Source organism: Halictus rubicundus, chromosome 4, assembly GCF_050948215.1.
Source record: "Halictus rubicundus isolate RS-2024b chromosome 4, iyHalRubi1_principal, whole genome shotgun sequence".
Taxonomy (NCBI): domain Eukaryota; kingdom Metazoa; phylum Arthropoda; class Insecta; order Hymenoptera; family Halictidae; genus Halictus; species Halictus rubicundus.
In genome coordinates this window covers 21,247,413-21,263,398 of record NC_135152.1, presented here as the reverse complement: position 1 = coordinate 21,263,398, position 15,986 = coordinate 21,247,413, and the positions used below count along the sequence as shown (strand labels likewise).

Below are 15,986 nucleotides of genomic sequence, written 5' to 3'. Positions count from 1 at the left end.
GGTTATTTGGAGGGGGTGCGACATTGTGCAAGAACGTTATGCATCCCGGATATCCGGGCGGCACGGAGCGGCCGGGTAGATGCGTCCAAAGATGCACGCGATGCCGGACACTTAGCATTCTCGTCTCGATGTTGACCGGCTTGCGGCCAACAGGGTCGACGGATTTTCCGTGGGTAACTGCGCTTCGTTGGCGTGGAAATTCGAGGCGGGAAGTCGCGTTTTAAATTCGATCCGGACCCGGTCGAATCGGATTAAGAGAACGGCGGCGAGAAACGCGCGAAATTGCTGTTACAAGAATCTGATCCCTCTTTATGCGGTGCCGCGCTGGAGAAAAATTCGGACCGGACCCCGCGGTTATTACACTCGGGCAACACCGTTTCATTTCCGTGCATTCGTAGAATGGCGCAATTCATATCTGATTATTGCTGGACAGAGGATTTTAAATAAAAATTGTCTATTAATTGCGAAAGAGGTGGTACATTCTACTAACTACATTTTTGTCATAAATGCAGAATATCTAATTATTACAGTGATCACTACACTGTGGATTTTTGAATGAAAATTGTCTGTGTTAATTGTGCGAGACACGGGAGGTAGATAAAAATTTATTTCGTCCGTTACTAATTGTAACAAATTGAGAAGAATGTTGTTACGTTCTAAAATTTTACTAGTATTTTCACTGTTGTACCTACCCATTGCTGTCATAAATGCAGAAATCTAATTATCACAGTTTCGTCGTTTTAGTAAGACTGATACAACGCAGCAGTTTTCTATTTCGTCCATTGATTTATTTGTCCACTAATTAGAAGAACTGTCTTAATTGATTGTCATTAAATTGCGACGAGCGTGGTAGCACAAAATAGACTTCCTCTCGCACGCTATCGAATTTATAGACAGTTTTCGTTTGGTGTCAACTTCCGCGAAAACTTGTGTGAGTTCAGAATGGAAGTTACGCGAATAGCTTGATAGATGAGTCAATTTCAGCTCGGATTGTGTGAAAAATAAACAAGATTAAACACCGCGCAGATAAAAGGACGTTAAGAATGGGTGACGGTGGAGCCAAGCGTAAAATGTTCGTCTTTTTGCATCAGTATTCCGGAATTATAAGTGGCAAATCTTCCGTCTTGCAGGCGCTACTTGGAGAGCGCTCTAACTAGGACGGGAAAAGATTCCGTGTACGTCAAACGATAGGGAGTTCCAAGGCGGAAAATCTCTAAAAACTGAGGAGAATTCCGAGCATATTTACCGAGCAGTGGGGTGTAATAATAATAAGCGTAACGGGGTTCAATATTTCCTCGGAAAATTGTCTGCACGCTAAAGGAATTTTAATTGGGCCTATTAATGGTAATGTCGTGGCGAAAATGAGCTCGGCTATGCCAAATCTCGCGACACGAATCGCCGGCGTTTTTCTTGGTAATCCTAAAAGAATTTCAGAACGCGTAAAACCCCTTCTATACGACTAATACTACATTCTCTCGCGATAAAGATTACGATGGTATAAAAAGTCACCGAGAATTAACAATAGTTTTTCGAGAATTTGATTAAATTGTGGGTTCAAGTGGTTCTTCGGGGTCTTACGAGATGGAGGCGAAGGTCATTCAACAAGGAATGCGGTATTCATAAAGAAGGCGAATGAAGAATTATCCAAGTTGGTGGAACTGTGGTGCCGTGCGGGTAGAATCCTAATTGCGGTCATTAATAAAAACGTCTTGATAAAAATGGCCCCTGGTTGAATCGAAAGGACGTCGTTCCTCGAACTTTAATGCCATAATTCATCGGAATAGCTAGATAAAAATAAGCTTGGTCGCGATTAAAATTTCCCGGGCCGGAAACTCGGAGCTCGCGGCGAATATAAAAATAAGTCACGTCGAAACGGTTGCCATTCCGGCCGCGGCTCGAAATTGTTATTAACAAAAGAGCACGCGGGGCTCAAAATAAGGTTTTCCTGGGGTCGACGGGGGAGGTCGCCATTATCTCGGTTTTCGCAGGCTGTTAGCCGGGAATGCTTATTCCACGGGAAATCTACGCATTCTACGTGATCCACGTTTTGAACGGTACGATCGTTTACCTCGGTTGCAGCCTCATTCCCTAATAATCGTCAAGCTTAATTAAGCTTTCACCTGGATTCCGTTTCTTGCTCCCGCGTTGCCGACGTACCAACGGAACTCTTTTATTTTTCTGTTTTCGATTCGCCAGGAAATTAGGTTACACGCGCGCAGCTACATTTTCTATTATCCCCGTTTGAAAATAATCCGCGAACTTTCGAGATTAGACGCGCAAGCACGGCTTCGGATTAATTTCGTCGAACTTTGCTGTGTGCTACGGCGATCAGCGTGTTTTCCGTCTTACAAATTTTCCGATTCTGCGAGTGTCGACCGGAGACGAACCAACAATCAAATTACTCGCTACCAGCGCTTGAAACTGGAAAACTTTTATTATTCGTTGCGTTTTAATTATTGAAAGCAAAGAGATAGGAGCCACCGTAAAGGAACGTTATGGTTTCAGCACTGGAGGTTTCTTTTAAGTAATGGCACAACACCAGAGGATAAACTTCCAATACTTAGAAGCGGATGTTCTGTTACTTTTCTTACATTTTGACCAATTGCACCTATTTGATCACAAAATCTTTATTTTTATCTTTACATAAAACCTGTGAAACTTTGATTTGAAATTACCTCTGGTACGCCAATCTATCTATGACCCATTGCTATTCTCGACCATAATTGGCAAGCATGACCACTGCTTCTGTGGACTGCCGAAACGTGTACGAAAATTCTCAGGTTTTCGGTCAGTCGACACAGGCGAAAAGTATGCTGTTTTCTGGGAAAACGAAAGACGCGCGAGAAGCGTCAATTATCGGGAAACGGGGACAGCCGGGGAAAATGTACATGCGATTGCTATAAGCACCCACCAGCTGTGGCCAGCGGACCGTGAGGTAGACTTTGGCGCGGCCAAAGAGCCGCAATCTTCGTAATCTCCTCAGCTTCTTATCGTTAAAGCCCATCCCCATGAAGACGGGCGCCACACGTGATCCGCATTGGCACTCCAGGTTGCTAACCGATTATTTTCTACCACGACAACACACCAGCTCATCCAAGAGAGTTCCGGGGGGACCCGCTGTCACTCGACAGAAGCCCCCTTCTTGGTTCTCGATGATAGATTTCCTCACTTTTCACGATCACGTGGACCGTGCTCTTCGAGAACGTTTCGTCGCGCTCAACTCGCTGGGCCGCCCTAAATTTCACCAAATCGTTTATTCGGTCACGTTTCTTATACCCGAAGAATGTACGCGCCATTTTTAAACGGATCGATCTCGGACCTGCGGTCAAGAGACTGAAAATTTTGTAATTTTCTGCCCGTTCACTGTGAAACCTTTCTCGCGATTCACGATACTGCCAGATTCTAACAAAACTTCAACCACGCGCTCGACAGTGCCGACTTCGACCATCCAGTCTACAAAATTTCACGATTTTCCAGCGATTTCATTTTTGAGATACCGTTCTGCAAAGGATTTTCGGACGCCGGGAAACGCTCCGCGTACGTAGACGTGCAATTTTCTTTCGGCGAGACCCGCAGATGGCGACACAGCGTCACGCGATATCAAAGGATCGTTGGACAGATTTGCGACCTTGGAATCGCGAATCAGCCCGCGGCGAGCGGTTCCCGGTGGTGCCTGGTACCCGCGCAATCCTGAAGCGTATTATCCGCACGATGTCGTCTGCTGAATATCCGTCGAACACGCTCGTCGCGCTCGCACGACATCGCTTCTCGCGAATCCCGTAAACATACAGCGAACGCGCGCGTATTCATTGCACCGTCGAGGACGACTACGAGTTGCGACGGAAACACCCGATTCTTTTAGCGTCGAACAGTATGCAAAATTCAAGAGGCTGTCGAGGCACGAGGAAGCGGCGGTTCCCGACAGTGGACTCAACGGAAAAGACCAGGTCTTTGGTGGCTGTCCGTTTCCATTCCCGATTTCCCGCGATCAACGCGAGAACCAGAATCCACTGTAGAAGCTGCATTATTCAAGACGCTCGAGGACGCCGAGCGTGAGAGGACCGTCGCTTTCTTTTTACGTTCGTCTCCCCCTCCCCCGCATGCATCGATTAACACGCCGAGTGCCGCGAGAATTCGTGCGATCATAAGGTGCACTCAACCCTCCTGTAACACGGTTAATTCGTTCCGTGGTTTATCGAAACTGTGTTAATCCCTTGCACTGTCAAATTCGGACCCGCGTTGACACCAGGTTTACGGAGCACTAAAAGTGACTATTTTGCATCACTTTATGAAAATAACGAGAACGTGCTACCCACATTTTTGGCAATATTTTTAAAACAATATATACCCGAAGAAATAAATTGGCTAAATAATTTCTCACGTATTGCGTCCTTAGATTCTTAATAACTTTAAATTAAAAATATTAGAACCCGGCTCGTTATTCTATATGGAAATACTATCATAAGCATATCGAGCTGTAGCAAAACCGTGTTCCGGAGGATCGTGTTCCAAGAGCGCCGAGCGTGCTATAATTATTTATTGAGATCTCGGTACGTTTCCCGAGCATCGCAGAACTGCTATAGTTTCATTAGAGGTCCGGGAGATCTGATTATTTATTGAGATCCTGACACGATTCTCCAGCATCGCAGAATTGCTAGCTCTAGTTTCAAATCATATTCTCAGGAGTACGTATCGATAAGAATAATTCGCGGTTTTCACTTCACTCTAGAGCATCCAGTCGACGAGAATACCGAAGAAATGTCAACTCGGTGCTATTTATCCTCGACGCGAAACAATTCGACAGCGCCGGTTGCAACATTCGCGGCCCTCGGCGTGTTCAAGGTTCGAGTTAGGTTCGGGACCTCTGGTTCGTCGGCTAGGCGCCTTGGTTTCCGCGGCGACGAAACGTTCCGAGAGCTTTGATCCTTGCGCTGGGAGGGTTGTAGAGGTGTTTCGAGGAACTGCACTACACGGTCGTTGAGAGTCGCACGGTGCGTCGCAGGGCAACGTGGGCCGAAGGACCGATGGGGTCGCGAGGCCACAGGATCCCACAAGGCAGGAACAGATCCCGCGGGTTTGGATCCGCGCGAATGACTGCCAGCGCTTTCGCTCGGCGGGCCATGGGGTGCCGAGGGATGCTGCCAGCTGGATTGGACGGCGCAAGATCTACCCCCACACGCGATCCACGGCCGCCCTCCTCCGACGAACGCCACCCCCGCAACCCTCCTCTGAAACGGGAGCCAGACGTATCTCCGGCGCAACCCTCTTTCTCTCTTTCTTTCTCTATCTCTGTCTTCTTCAGCCTCCTTTCCCTTCCAAACAACTTGATGCCCGTTATGGGAAAAATCATCCCCCTCGGCTCCGGCTCAGACGCGGAAGACGCGGCAAGCACAGCCGCACTACTCCGTCACAAAACTTTTCCCTCCTCGTACTATTTTGAATTTTCTTACACTTATCTTCGATAATTTTCAAGTAATTCACGACTTCAGAAATACTTGACGAGAAGTGTGTGTGGATTACAGTTGAAACGCAGAACTGTCTAAACAGTGCGTCTCAAAGCTACTGTGTTCGGTCTAAACGAGTATTTCGGGGGAGAGAGAGCTCCTTTTATGGGGCGCTCACAGACGCTGTTTACTGTCAAAGAGTTAATTAATATTATACAACGTGTAACATTACCGAGTCGATAGTCACTATAACAAAAACGACAGGACATAAATCGCTACAAGGTATCAGTAGTGCACAGCAACAGAAACAGTAGAGATTACTTTGAATGATCTTACGGCGCAAGATCTACTTCCACACGTGATCCACGGCCGCCCTCCTCCGACGATCGCAAGCCACGCAACTCTTCGGGAATGGGAGCCAGACGTATCTCTGGCGCAACCCTCTTTCTCTCTGCCTTCCTCGGCTTCCTTTCCCTTCCAAACAACTTGATGCCCGCTATGGGAAAAATCATCCCCCTCGGCTTCGGCTCAGACGCGAAAGACGCGGCGAAGGCCAGGGGAACCGGATATTACGACGCCAATGAATATTTGAGTAGGCCTCGCGTTAGGTGTTCGCCAGCAGACCCAACGGACGATATTAACGTTCTACGATCCAGACACGGGAACGATGGGGCGGAACAGCGGGGCGCGTATGCTCGTTCACCGTTTAGCGGGGTGTCCGTAGTAATTTGTTATGGGAACCAGACGGTAGGTGGAAGCATAGCGGTCAATTTGTTTTGGTACACAGTAGAGGCCGTGTCTTTGTTGGTTCTGCAGGGTACTCGTTTAGGAGAGAGTAGCGTTAGGGGTTGCCCGATCTCGAGAAATTCGGCTTGATGTTGATTTTTTGTATAATTTTAAAACGTTGCAAACGTAGTCCTTGGAACTCGATATTTAGTTCAGATCTCTATTCAACAAAAATCGATTTTTGATAGAAGCTACACACATTTAAAAAACTTTTTCCTCTTTTCCCTTCACACAGAAAAAGAATTCATTAATGATCAAGATACTTTGCAATATAAGTTACCCATCCCCAATGTCGAAAGCTTCTATCAACCCCTAAACATGGAAACGGTCAACTGTAAAAAATTTGTGTCGAATATTTTCGAATACCCTGCATGTGTGCCAAGTTTCACAGCTAGACTGCGGATTTCATGGATTTACGGCAAAAACGAGTATATTTAAGAATATTCGCGTAATAGTTTGAGCTTATTAAAATTCTTAAAGAAAAAACTTTCCATTTGGCTACCGTTTCGTGTTATCAGTGGAAACAATTTCTGAAATGAACTGTATTGGCCGAATAAAAAATTGTCTATTTCATTTTGGCCCACGTTTTCCAGAAAACTGACTGCTATGCGAAGGCGGTTCGATCGAACGTATGGTTTGGATTGTTATTGGATAAGGCAGTTGATTTATCCTTCTGTTGACTGGGAGATTTTTTTACGGTTGGTCGATTGGTTTATCGATGGCATTGTGTGGTTTTAGTCCGTCGCAGGATAAGGCGATTGATTTATTTTTATATTTCCAGTGACTGTGAATCACGCTATTGATGGTCCGTTGATTGTAAATTGGATCTTGTGCCTCCGTGATGACGCTCCCTTCGTTGGTGCAGCGTTTAGTTGAAGTCGTCGCAGAGATTTTTATTGTTTTATTTCGCGAAGGATTAAAACCATGTACAGTGTGTCCACGGTACGTGTATAAAAATCGATTATCTCGAAACTATTACGCAAACGTTTGTGCATGGAAATTGAATGGTACGAGGAAACGAACCTTTTTGCGGGGACGAATTATTTTCTGTATTGATTCAGGAGATGCGAGAGTCCAGTTCCATTTTATCATGTAAATGGAATTACGTTATTCGAAGAAAAACGTCTCGATTCTCTTTCGACGATGAGACACAGAAAATCGTTGTCCCACCAATTTGTTTCTGTCAATTTTACATTCCTTAATAATCGCACGCGAACGCGTCGCACAAAGTACAAAATGTACCTGGTTCAGCCCACGGTACTGGAAATATTAATTGCGTTATGCTCGTTACGCAGTATGCGCAATTTTCGTAGCAATGTAACTGATAAATTAATTCGTATCCGACTTATTTTCTCCGGGATAACGAGTTACACATTTGCGTAATAAATGTCCGTTTTAATTAATTTTAAAATATGAACACCAAGCGAAATACAAACGATGATGCGCTCGAAATATTCGAGCGACGCGATAAACGTTTCCAGCATCTTGGCGTTTTCACGGTTTCCGATTGCATATCGATCCGAGATCGTACGTAGATTGCAGAGGTCTGCGAGCAGTATATCTCAAAGAAGTAGGATGTCACGGTGCGTTAGGATCGAGCCGTTAACGTCGGACCTTCGGCGACTGATATCTAATTCCCTCTCACGTGTTCGACCTCGGAGGGACGTTTAGGTACCCGTGGGTCAATAGCTCTCTCTCTCTCGTTGCTATCAAGCTTAGTCGGAGCAATCCTATTGGAGGAACCAGGACGCCGAAGAAGAAGAAGAGAAATCGAAAGGGACGGAGATCGCGCTTGCCCAAAGAACTCCTCGCTCGGCTCATCTTCCTATTTCTGAGCGGCGCGCTGTCGGGAAAAACGGAAAAATAATCCGCCGGTTTTGCCTGACAGACCGTAAAAAAAAAAAAAAAAGAAAACGCCCTGCTGAAGACGTCAAAGCAGAAGGCGCTTCGGTATATTGTGTCCTCGGTGTACGATACCCGACGCAGACCGGGACTCTCCCCATTTTTCTTTTTTCTTACCGCTTTAAGCTCGATATTCGAATTTCATCTTGTCATTGCAAAACCATCGACAGGCTATTACCGAGTTTCATCAACGGGACTTCGATGGGCATCGATGGTCTCAAGGATGTTACCGGATCTTCAAGGGAGCCTTCCGAAGCTCAACATGATCGCTATCATCGTTACAGGCATGTGACGTCCACAATTTTTCGGTTCGCTTGAAGATAGTCGAATCAATTTTAATCACTTCGTTGCTCGAGAATCCACAAAAATTCAACTTCTGCTGGTCAGTTTGAGAATTAAATGAAAATTGGCAACTGTTTTGAAAGATTCGTAGTAAAAAACGTGCGCGAATGTATTTTTCAAACCGAGGATAATTCAAGAAACCGTTACCACGAAATAGCGGGGTCGTTGACGTTTATTCGCTGCTTTTCAACAAGTGTACACTTGTAAAATGTGGTGCTAATATTACTGGCAAAATCATAGCAGAACCAACGGAAGTTTGGAAGACAAATGAAATTTCTCGTACGGTCCCAGTATGCAGTAAGTCAGGCTGGCTTGCATCAGAAGTTCCAAGTTTGCCCCGTTCCGTCCTTCCTTTCAGTCTTCCTTCCCTTAAGGATTCTTCGTTATTCTACTCGTGACACTAACAGCGATGCAGTATATACGAAACGCCTTATCGAGATACTTTGTAAACACACCGTGCTTCTTCTCGACCAAATGTGTCCATACTTCCATCGACGACGTAATCGTCTAAACTTCTAATTAGACTGCGGATTCTAGGTATTTACGACAAAAATTAAGTGAAATATGAAAGAGTCAAAATTTTAGAATGAATTTCTATTAAAACCACTAAGAAAGGAAATACATTTTTATCACAATTTCATACAATTACTAAGTCTGAATTTCTATTTTGCACAAAGTCCCGCGGTCCGCCTATAACATTTACACTTTCGAATACAACCGAGGACTGCAACTTGAAAAACACGCGTAAATCTTCGCGGGATAATTGACCATATCCCGCAGAATGGAGCAATCAATTCGCCGGAAGTGAATTTTTCCGTGAACGTCCATTATTGCAGATTAACGAGCGTTGAAGTTGTATCAATTTTCGCGGGATAATTAACAATATTCCGAAGGGTTGATCAGTCAATTGCAGTTCATTGGCTCCGAGCATTATTAATTTTTCATTGATCGCACCGTTGGGACCCTTCGCACGGCAACGAAGCAATCGTAAATAATCGTGAAACGAGCAGCTAGCCAGGACGAAAATTCGTTCTCGCTGTGTTATATCTCTTTCCCGTGGTCCCTTCCTGTTTCCTCGGGGCCGTTAACACCGAAACCCTTTCATCGGCTGACGTTTCGTTCGGACGGAAGCCTTTAACTCCGCGCGTCTCGAAAACCTTTGGTCGGCCCTGATGACTGCACGAAGAAACGCGCGTCACTTTGCTATCTGAAAATGCATTGTGCATTACCCGGCGACCCCGGCCAGCGGCCCCGTGGAAAACGAACCCGCCCCGATGACGGGGGTAGGGGGGACCGGTCGAGGGGGAAACGGAAAAATTCCTATGGCGCTCGGTGAACGATTCGAGTGCACTCCGACGAGATCAAAGTCACTGCCGCCGCGACCGTTCCCGTTCGCGTTCGCAAAAATAAAAGGCTACACCTAAGATCGTGGGTCTCGTGAGACTTTGGCTAGCGGATTCAGGGGATCCTACCATACTTCGATACCCACAACGAATTTCATAATTTTAATTCCAAACAGACTCCTCGAAATCCTTTGACAATCGAACAAGCTGCACCCCTGTCGAACACTTTGCATAAACTATTAAATAAGAATAGTTATACAGTGAAATTAAAGCTTATAGCGTGACATAAGATGGACGTGCTTCTTCTTCTTTGCATGCACCTACTAATTGCAAGTCCTGATCGAGTCGTACAATAAATCTTGTACATGTTTTAGGTGCGGATAGAAGTTGGTGGTTCTAGATCATAACTTGGAACCAACTTCTGCTTGCGTCAAGTGAAAAGTCACATTTTTGAAATGAAAGTGTAACAAATAACGCAAGAGTAGAACAAGTAGAAGAGTACAATTGCCTTCTTGTTGCTGCAAACCATTTACTTTCGACGGGGTTCGTCGAATGTTCTGCAGAGAAACAATTCTAACGGTATCACAGCTTCCTAACGAGAAAATTGATGAGCGGAACGTCTGCCAGCGACGATAACGCAGCCGTTCGACACCGAGGTGCAAAATCGGTAGGGTTAAACTGATTTGTGTTCATTAACGCCGCGCGCGCGCGCGTATAAATCAATATTTTCGTGCGCCGCCACCGGCGGATAATGGATTTATCTGCTGGAAATCGATTAGTATGTGCGCGTTCTGGTAAAACACAAAATAGCCTGTGTGTCACGTTCCTGTTACACACGGGATCATAATCCTCCTCGATATCCTGAATAAGCTTGATCCCGCGGATCCGACTAATATTTTGGTGCGGACAGAAAAATTAAACTTCGGTGAAAAATGCCGATTTGTAATAATATATAAATTCATCTTCAGCAAACTGTGCACAAAGCATCATTTATATTTCCGTAAGAAATATTTATTCAGGTAGGGTAAATGTGCGCTTGTTTCTCGAATTGCTTAAAGATAAAATATATCTACTGTGCGATCCGAGTGAGCAGAATGGTCAGCGTATTCCTCGCTTTCAGCTTTATGTCCTGATATAAATAATAATAACGGTTAAGGTGACTGACAACTGGAACGGTTAGCCTAGCCGTCTTTAGACGGGCCACCCTATATTTACCACAAGCTATTTTCTAACAGGAATTTAACCGAGTGCCATCTATTACGAAGGATACAATAGGCACCGTTCTCGCGAGCAACATCATTTCTAATGCACCTCCATCTATCCAGAGTTGAATAACAGTCGTTCCGCAATTTCTATCCGTCTCGGCAAACCAGTGAACTGCGTGCAGCTTCAATTAACGTAGTACAAACGCTCCTCTCTCGAGCGGTACCAGCCTGAGTTTCGTTCCGAATTCTTGCCATCCGACGACATTACATTTCACCCAGAGCCCTCCCCTCGCCCCTGCGATCCACCCCCATTCGCTGTTGGTTTGCACAGCAGAACTGTTGACACGTCCCCCCACCCACACCCTCCAACGGCGGTAGTATATGCCACAAATATTTGCCCGTATCTGTGCATGAAAGTTTACGGGGTTGGAGAATCGCATCCAAGACCTTGATCTAAATTAGTCTATCGTCTGGCAAGTGTCCATATCGCCGACAAAAATACGCATAAATCTCAGCCGGCGCTCCCGTTTAGACGCCCCCTTAAATTCTGCACCCCATGCCCCGCTCGACGGAATCGGCAAACTCTGATTGGATGATTTCGAGACGATCCTTCCGCGAACTTTGGTATTAGCGCGCGCGCGCGCGCGATTCATTCACATTCGATTCACATTCATTTTTGCCACTCGAATCGACCGGCAACCTGGAATTCACCGTGGTATACAATAAACCTACTTGCCACGCGATTTATCGCGCGCAGATTCGAACGACGAAAATCAAAGCCGCTCGACAGAATTGCATTCCTATCGGAGACTCGCACTTTGTGATATAAATTTCGATAATAAGGTCGAACGATTCTCACCGGACTGCCCTTTGTCCAGCACATTTCCAGCGAGCTTTTCATGTCGAGCGAGTACAATCAAATGTGCGTAGTACGGGACTTGCTTTGACGGTGCGAACGTTTTGTGGAATTTTGATTCGAATTTAACAGCCTGACGAATATTTTTCTTCGGTTCCTCTGTTCTTCGTTCTGTTAGGCTCGATCTCTGACGCAGTGCCAAAGAAAAAATCAGAGGGTGTTCAATCGCACGATCTTAATAACAAGTACGATATTCAGCTCCATCTTGGTGAAACATCATATTCCTTACATCGATATCGATCGATTTCGCCCACAAAAAGTTCTATAGCACCGTGCGGCAAGAATAATAAAAAAAACAAAATTCGCCAGAAAATAATTAAACGGCTAAATTCGCCGCAATCCGGAGATCGATGAAACGAACGACGTTCAGCCATAGAAACAACAGGTTTAAGGCGAGACCCGGTCGCGAGTAGATTATCACGAGTCGATTCGGAAAAAATGGTTGATGCCGTTTCGTATCGGTTCTAAACACGTGTTTTGATGGCCGATAAACTGGTTTGCGGGCGTGCATGCACGTTCCATTTCTCGAAACCGACGCGCACAGAGAGCCGGCCTTGAATATTCTCGGTGCGTTGCGTTGGCCTGATTAGAAAGAATAGTGTGCGGCGAGAACGGTCGGCTAGCCAGGCCCAAAAAGAAGAAAATAGATGTCGTAATTTCGGTCGAGGCCGATAAGAAACGAGGCGGGCGGGTGCTGCCGGTTATCCGACGTCGCTAGGCTCTTTTCATTCCTCCTTTGAAACGAGGTGGAATACAATTCGACGTCGAATGGCCTCGATACGGCCGAAAACAATGTACACGGCTGTCGATATCGGGTCTGCGCGATGCCCGTGCAGTCACCAGCAGTGATCCTTCTTGCGGATAAAGAGTAACTGGGACTCTTTTGTTCGGGATTCGTGTATAGAAAGTCAACGTCTAATTAAACCGTCCGTGAAAATTCCTGCCAAAAGAAGATTGGCGATCGCTGCGGTAAACTACGTTCTATGCAGATTCGCGTTGGCCCGCTCAGCTCAAATTATCGGCTTATAGTCTTTTAAACAACCAGCCGAGAATCCTGGATTATCTCGATGTCCTCAGATACGAGGTTAATTGATCCTCGTAAATTTGCTGTTGTGCTCCCGTGAGCATCGGTTAATATCAAATTTGCAATTCATATAGTTTTCGCAGCATTGTGCAGTAAGATGTAACGAAACGCGTGATTAACAATTCTAATTAACCTTGTACTGTGGCGGACAACCCTGAACCCTTTCGAGAAGAATGATTACAGCACCGAATTACAATTCCAGTTGACTCTGTATAATTCTACAGTATGTGCTCACCTACCCTCAAGTAGTCGGTGGAAGTTATTGCACGTACGTATCGCATTCGTGTGCAAAGTAATTCTGTTTTTGGCACCTCGCGCAAGTTCAAAAGAAACTCAATAGTGATGCCCGAATAAAAAGAAAATTGTCATTCAACCTCGATGCATCTTTAAAACCAATTTCGAGTCGCTTCCCTCTCCCTCTCCCCCCCCCCCCTCTCTCTCTCTTTCTCTCTTTTCTCATTTCTTATAAAACACAGCGTTAGTCGTCCTTTGAAGTAGTTCCTTTCCCTGCGCCACTTTCTTTGTATTTTCCTTTGCTGCGACGGAACTAATTTAGCCTGGTTGGGCCTCGTCACGCGTCTTTTTACTTAATTTTAATGAGTGCCTTGTGCTTTGTTGTCCGTTTCAGCTGCGTTTTCTGCCTCTTTCGAGAAGCGAAAAATAATCGCATTAAAGAATCTCGAGAACCGTAAAAGCTTTCGGAATCTTCTCCTAACAGTGTGCCAAACAATCTCTGGTACAGTACTTACTTTAACGCGACTGCGAGTGCCGGATGAACTTACCTGTAACAGAAAATTACGAAACGTGATTAGTATGCGATAATGTAGAGCGCGTCGCCGATCGGTACAGAGCGCACTATTTTACAGCGAGGCAAAAAAGTTTTCGTACGGCGGACAGTTCCTCGTGGATCGTCCCGTCCGCTTTATCGCGAAAACATCGCGGAGGAAATGAAACTCCCGAGTGCTCCGGGAAATTAAGAAAAAAGGAACTAGGTCGGAATGTATAGGAGGTGTTTGTCAAGGCTTCCGCTCCTCCGCAGTCGGGCCGAGAATCGAAAAGGCCTAACGTCACAGTACTCTCCCTGCACGGTCGATCATCAGAAGCGTAAACGTCGACTCACGCGACACAGGACAAAATTCGATTCGAATGTTGCAACAAGAAATCAAATTTTTTTATAAGAACTCAAAGTTATAGCTGATTTAGCGCGATGTGTCAGAATTCGAAAAACCTCGATCAGAACAATTAACGACAGATCATCCGATTTGTTATAAGCTTGTGCGAGTAGGAACTGTACCAGCAATAGGGTAGGGAACCCAATTACTGTAGGGGTACCAAAGAATATTAAAAAAGAGATATGTAACATACGTATTAACTGATTTTAATGAATAAAATTTAATATCTCTTTTTTAATATTCATTATGCTCTAAAACTAGTTAAAATTACTAAAAGTAATTGGGTCCCTTACCCTATTACTATTATTTTTTAAAGAATATAATGCTAATTTTCCTGGTGGAAACAGTTAAATAATTTTACTAAACGTTAGAACTCTTTCAGAATTTTTCTTTTCTGAACGTTGGTATAACCCCAGGCGAAAACTGTCTAAGTTTAAAACCATTATTTCTTGTTATATGAATAAACAAGCGCAACTAAAAAAATGTTTTCTTGCGGGTTAAGGGTGTATCTCTACATCCTAAAGAAGTATTCTTGTATTCTGAATAATTTTCTGAAAAAAATTCATAAAGACCACTTTCCATATATTGTACAGCTCGTACCGTATATGTTATATGAACCTTATATGGTTTAAAGCAGTACATAAATAATAATAAAGACGAATTTTACAGCTGTCACAAAAGAAAATATATTTCTTATACAGTCATTTTTTCTATATTTGCCCTACACCTTACATTTTGACAAATTTCGATCGATACGTGTCGGGCGCGAGAAGCAGCGACCTCGTAATGCCATGTAATCAGAATTAATCGACTATATATTACACAACCTGTTACGTTAACCTAAATGGGACAACGCGCGCGATAAATACTCGTTGCGTTCGAATTTATTTTACTGCATCATTTCAGCCTCTCGTTACTGCATCGGGGCCTCGCTATACATTGAAAATTATACCTCGGGGACTCGTTGGTCTCCTAATAATTTAGGCCCGGACAGTCAGTTGATCACGCGAGTTTATTCATTGGATCGCTGTCGATTAACAGGGGACGGCACGGCGCCGAGCGTCGACGAAACTATGCGTTAACAAGATTGTTAAATAATTCTTTATTAATTGAGCTGGTTTAAGGTCATGTGCACCTGTTGAGATTAACAGTGGCCATTGTTAAATCTGGCCCTAAATAGAAGAGACGTAGCGATGATAACGCACAGGACACAGACATTGGACGCACGCATACTTCGTCAGAAGAACCGAACCAATATATGCGAATCCTGCGACAGAATAAACTCAACGAAACGCGTCCGAAGTACAACGTGAACAAATTCTTGAACGGGATCGATGTTCGATGAAATTACCACGAAAAATGGCCGCGACGCGGTTAGACCCGAGTCATCGAGCCTCGAAGGGGCAGGAGAAGTACTCGAGGAGCTCCGAGATTGAAGGGAATCCCTTCTACCCGCGTCAGCCGTCACACTCTTTGTTATTCGAGAGTTCCTCGAACCACTTTATGCGCTAGCTGATCCCATGTCAAGAGGATTACACCTGATTCCCTTCGGGGGATGCAATTCACTCGATTTTAGTGCCGTGAACTCGTTCGCTCGGGTCACTCAAGGTGGATGTCAGATCGAGTTTTCCGCGGTTTCGGTCAACATAAAATCCATGGCGATACCACGCGATTTTATTATAATTAAAGACCGTTCACTTTTCACACTTCATCGGTAATTAATTTCTCACGAATTCAGTACCGATTTCGTATCGCGTTCGATTCGATTTCCATGATTTTAGAAGTCATCAAA

At 44.8% G+C, this 15,986-nt stretch overlaps 1 protein-coding gene across 21 annotated transcripts in view; it reads right to left on the bottom strand.

Moving 5' to 3' along the window:
• Dlg1 (MAGUK family member discs large 1) overlaps nt 1–15,986 on the bottom strand; it is a 797,939-nt gene that overhangs the window by 218,825 nt on the left and 563,128 nt on the right. Inside the window, exon 1 of one of the 21 annotated variants that reach the window (XM_076787397.1) lies at nt 2,912–3,092. The exons of the other annotated variants lie outside the window; for them this stretch is intronic. Coding sequence (XP_076643512.1) covers nt 2,912–3,010 — 99 coding nt within the window. The 5' untranslated portion in view covers nt 3,011–3,092. Of the gene's footprint in view, nt 1–2,911; nt 3,093–15,986 lie in introns of those variants that run through there. 21 annotated transcript variants of the gene reach the window in all.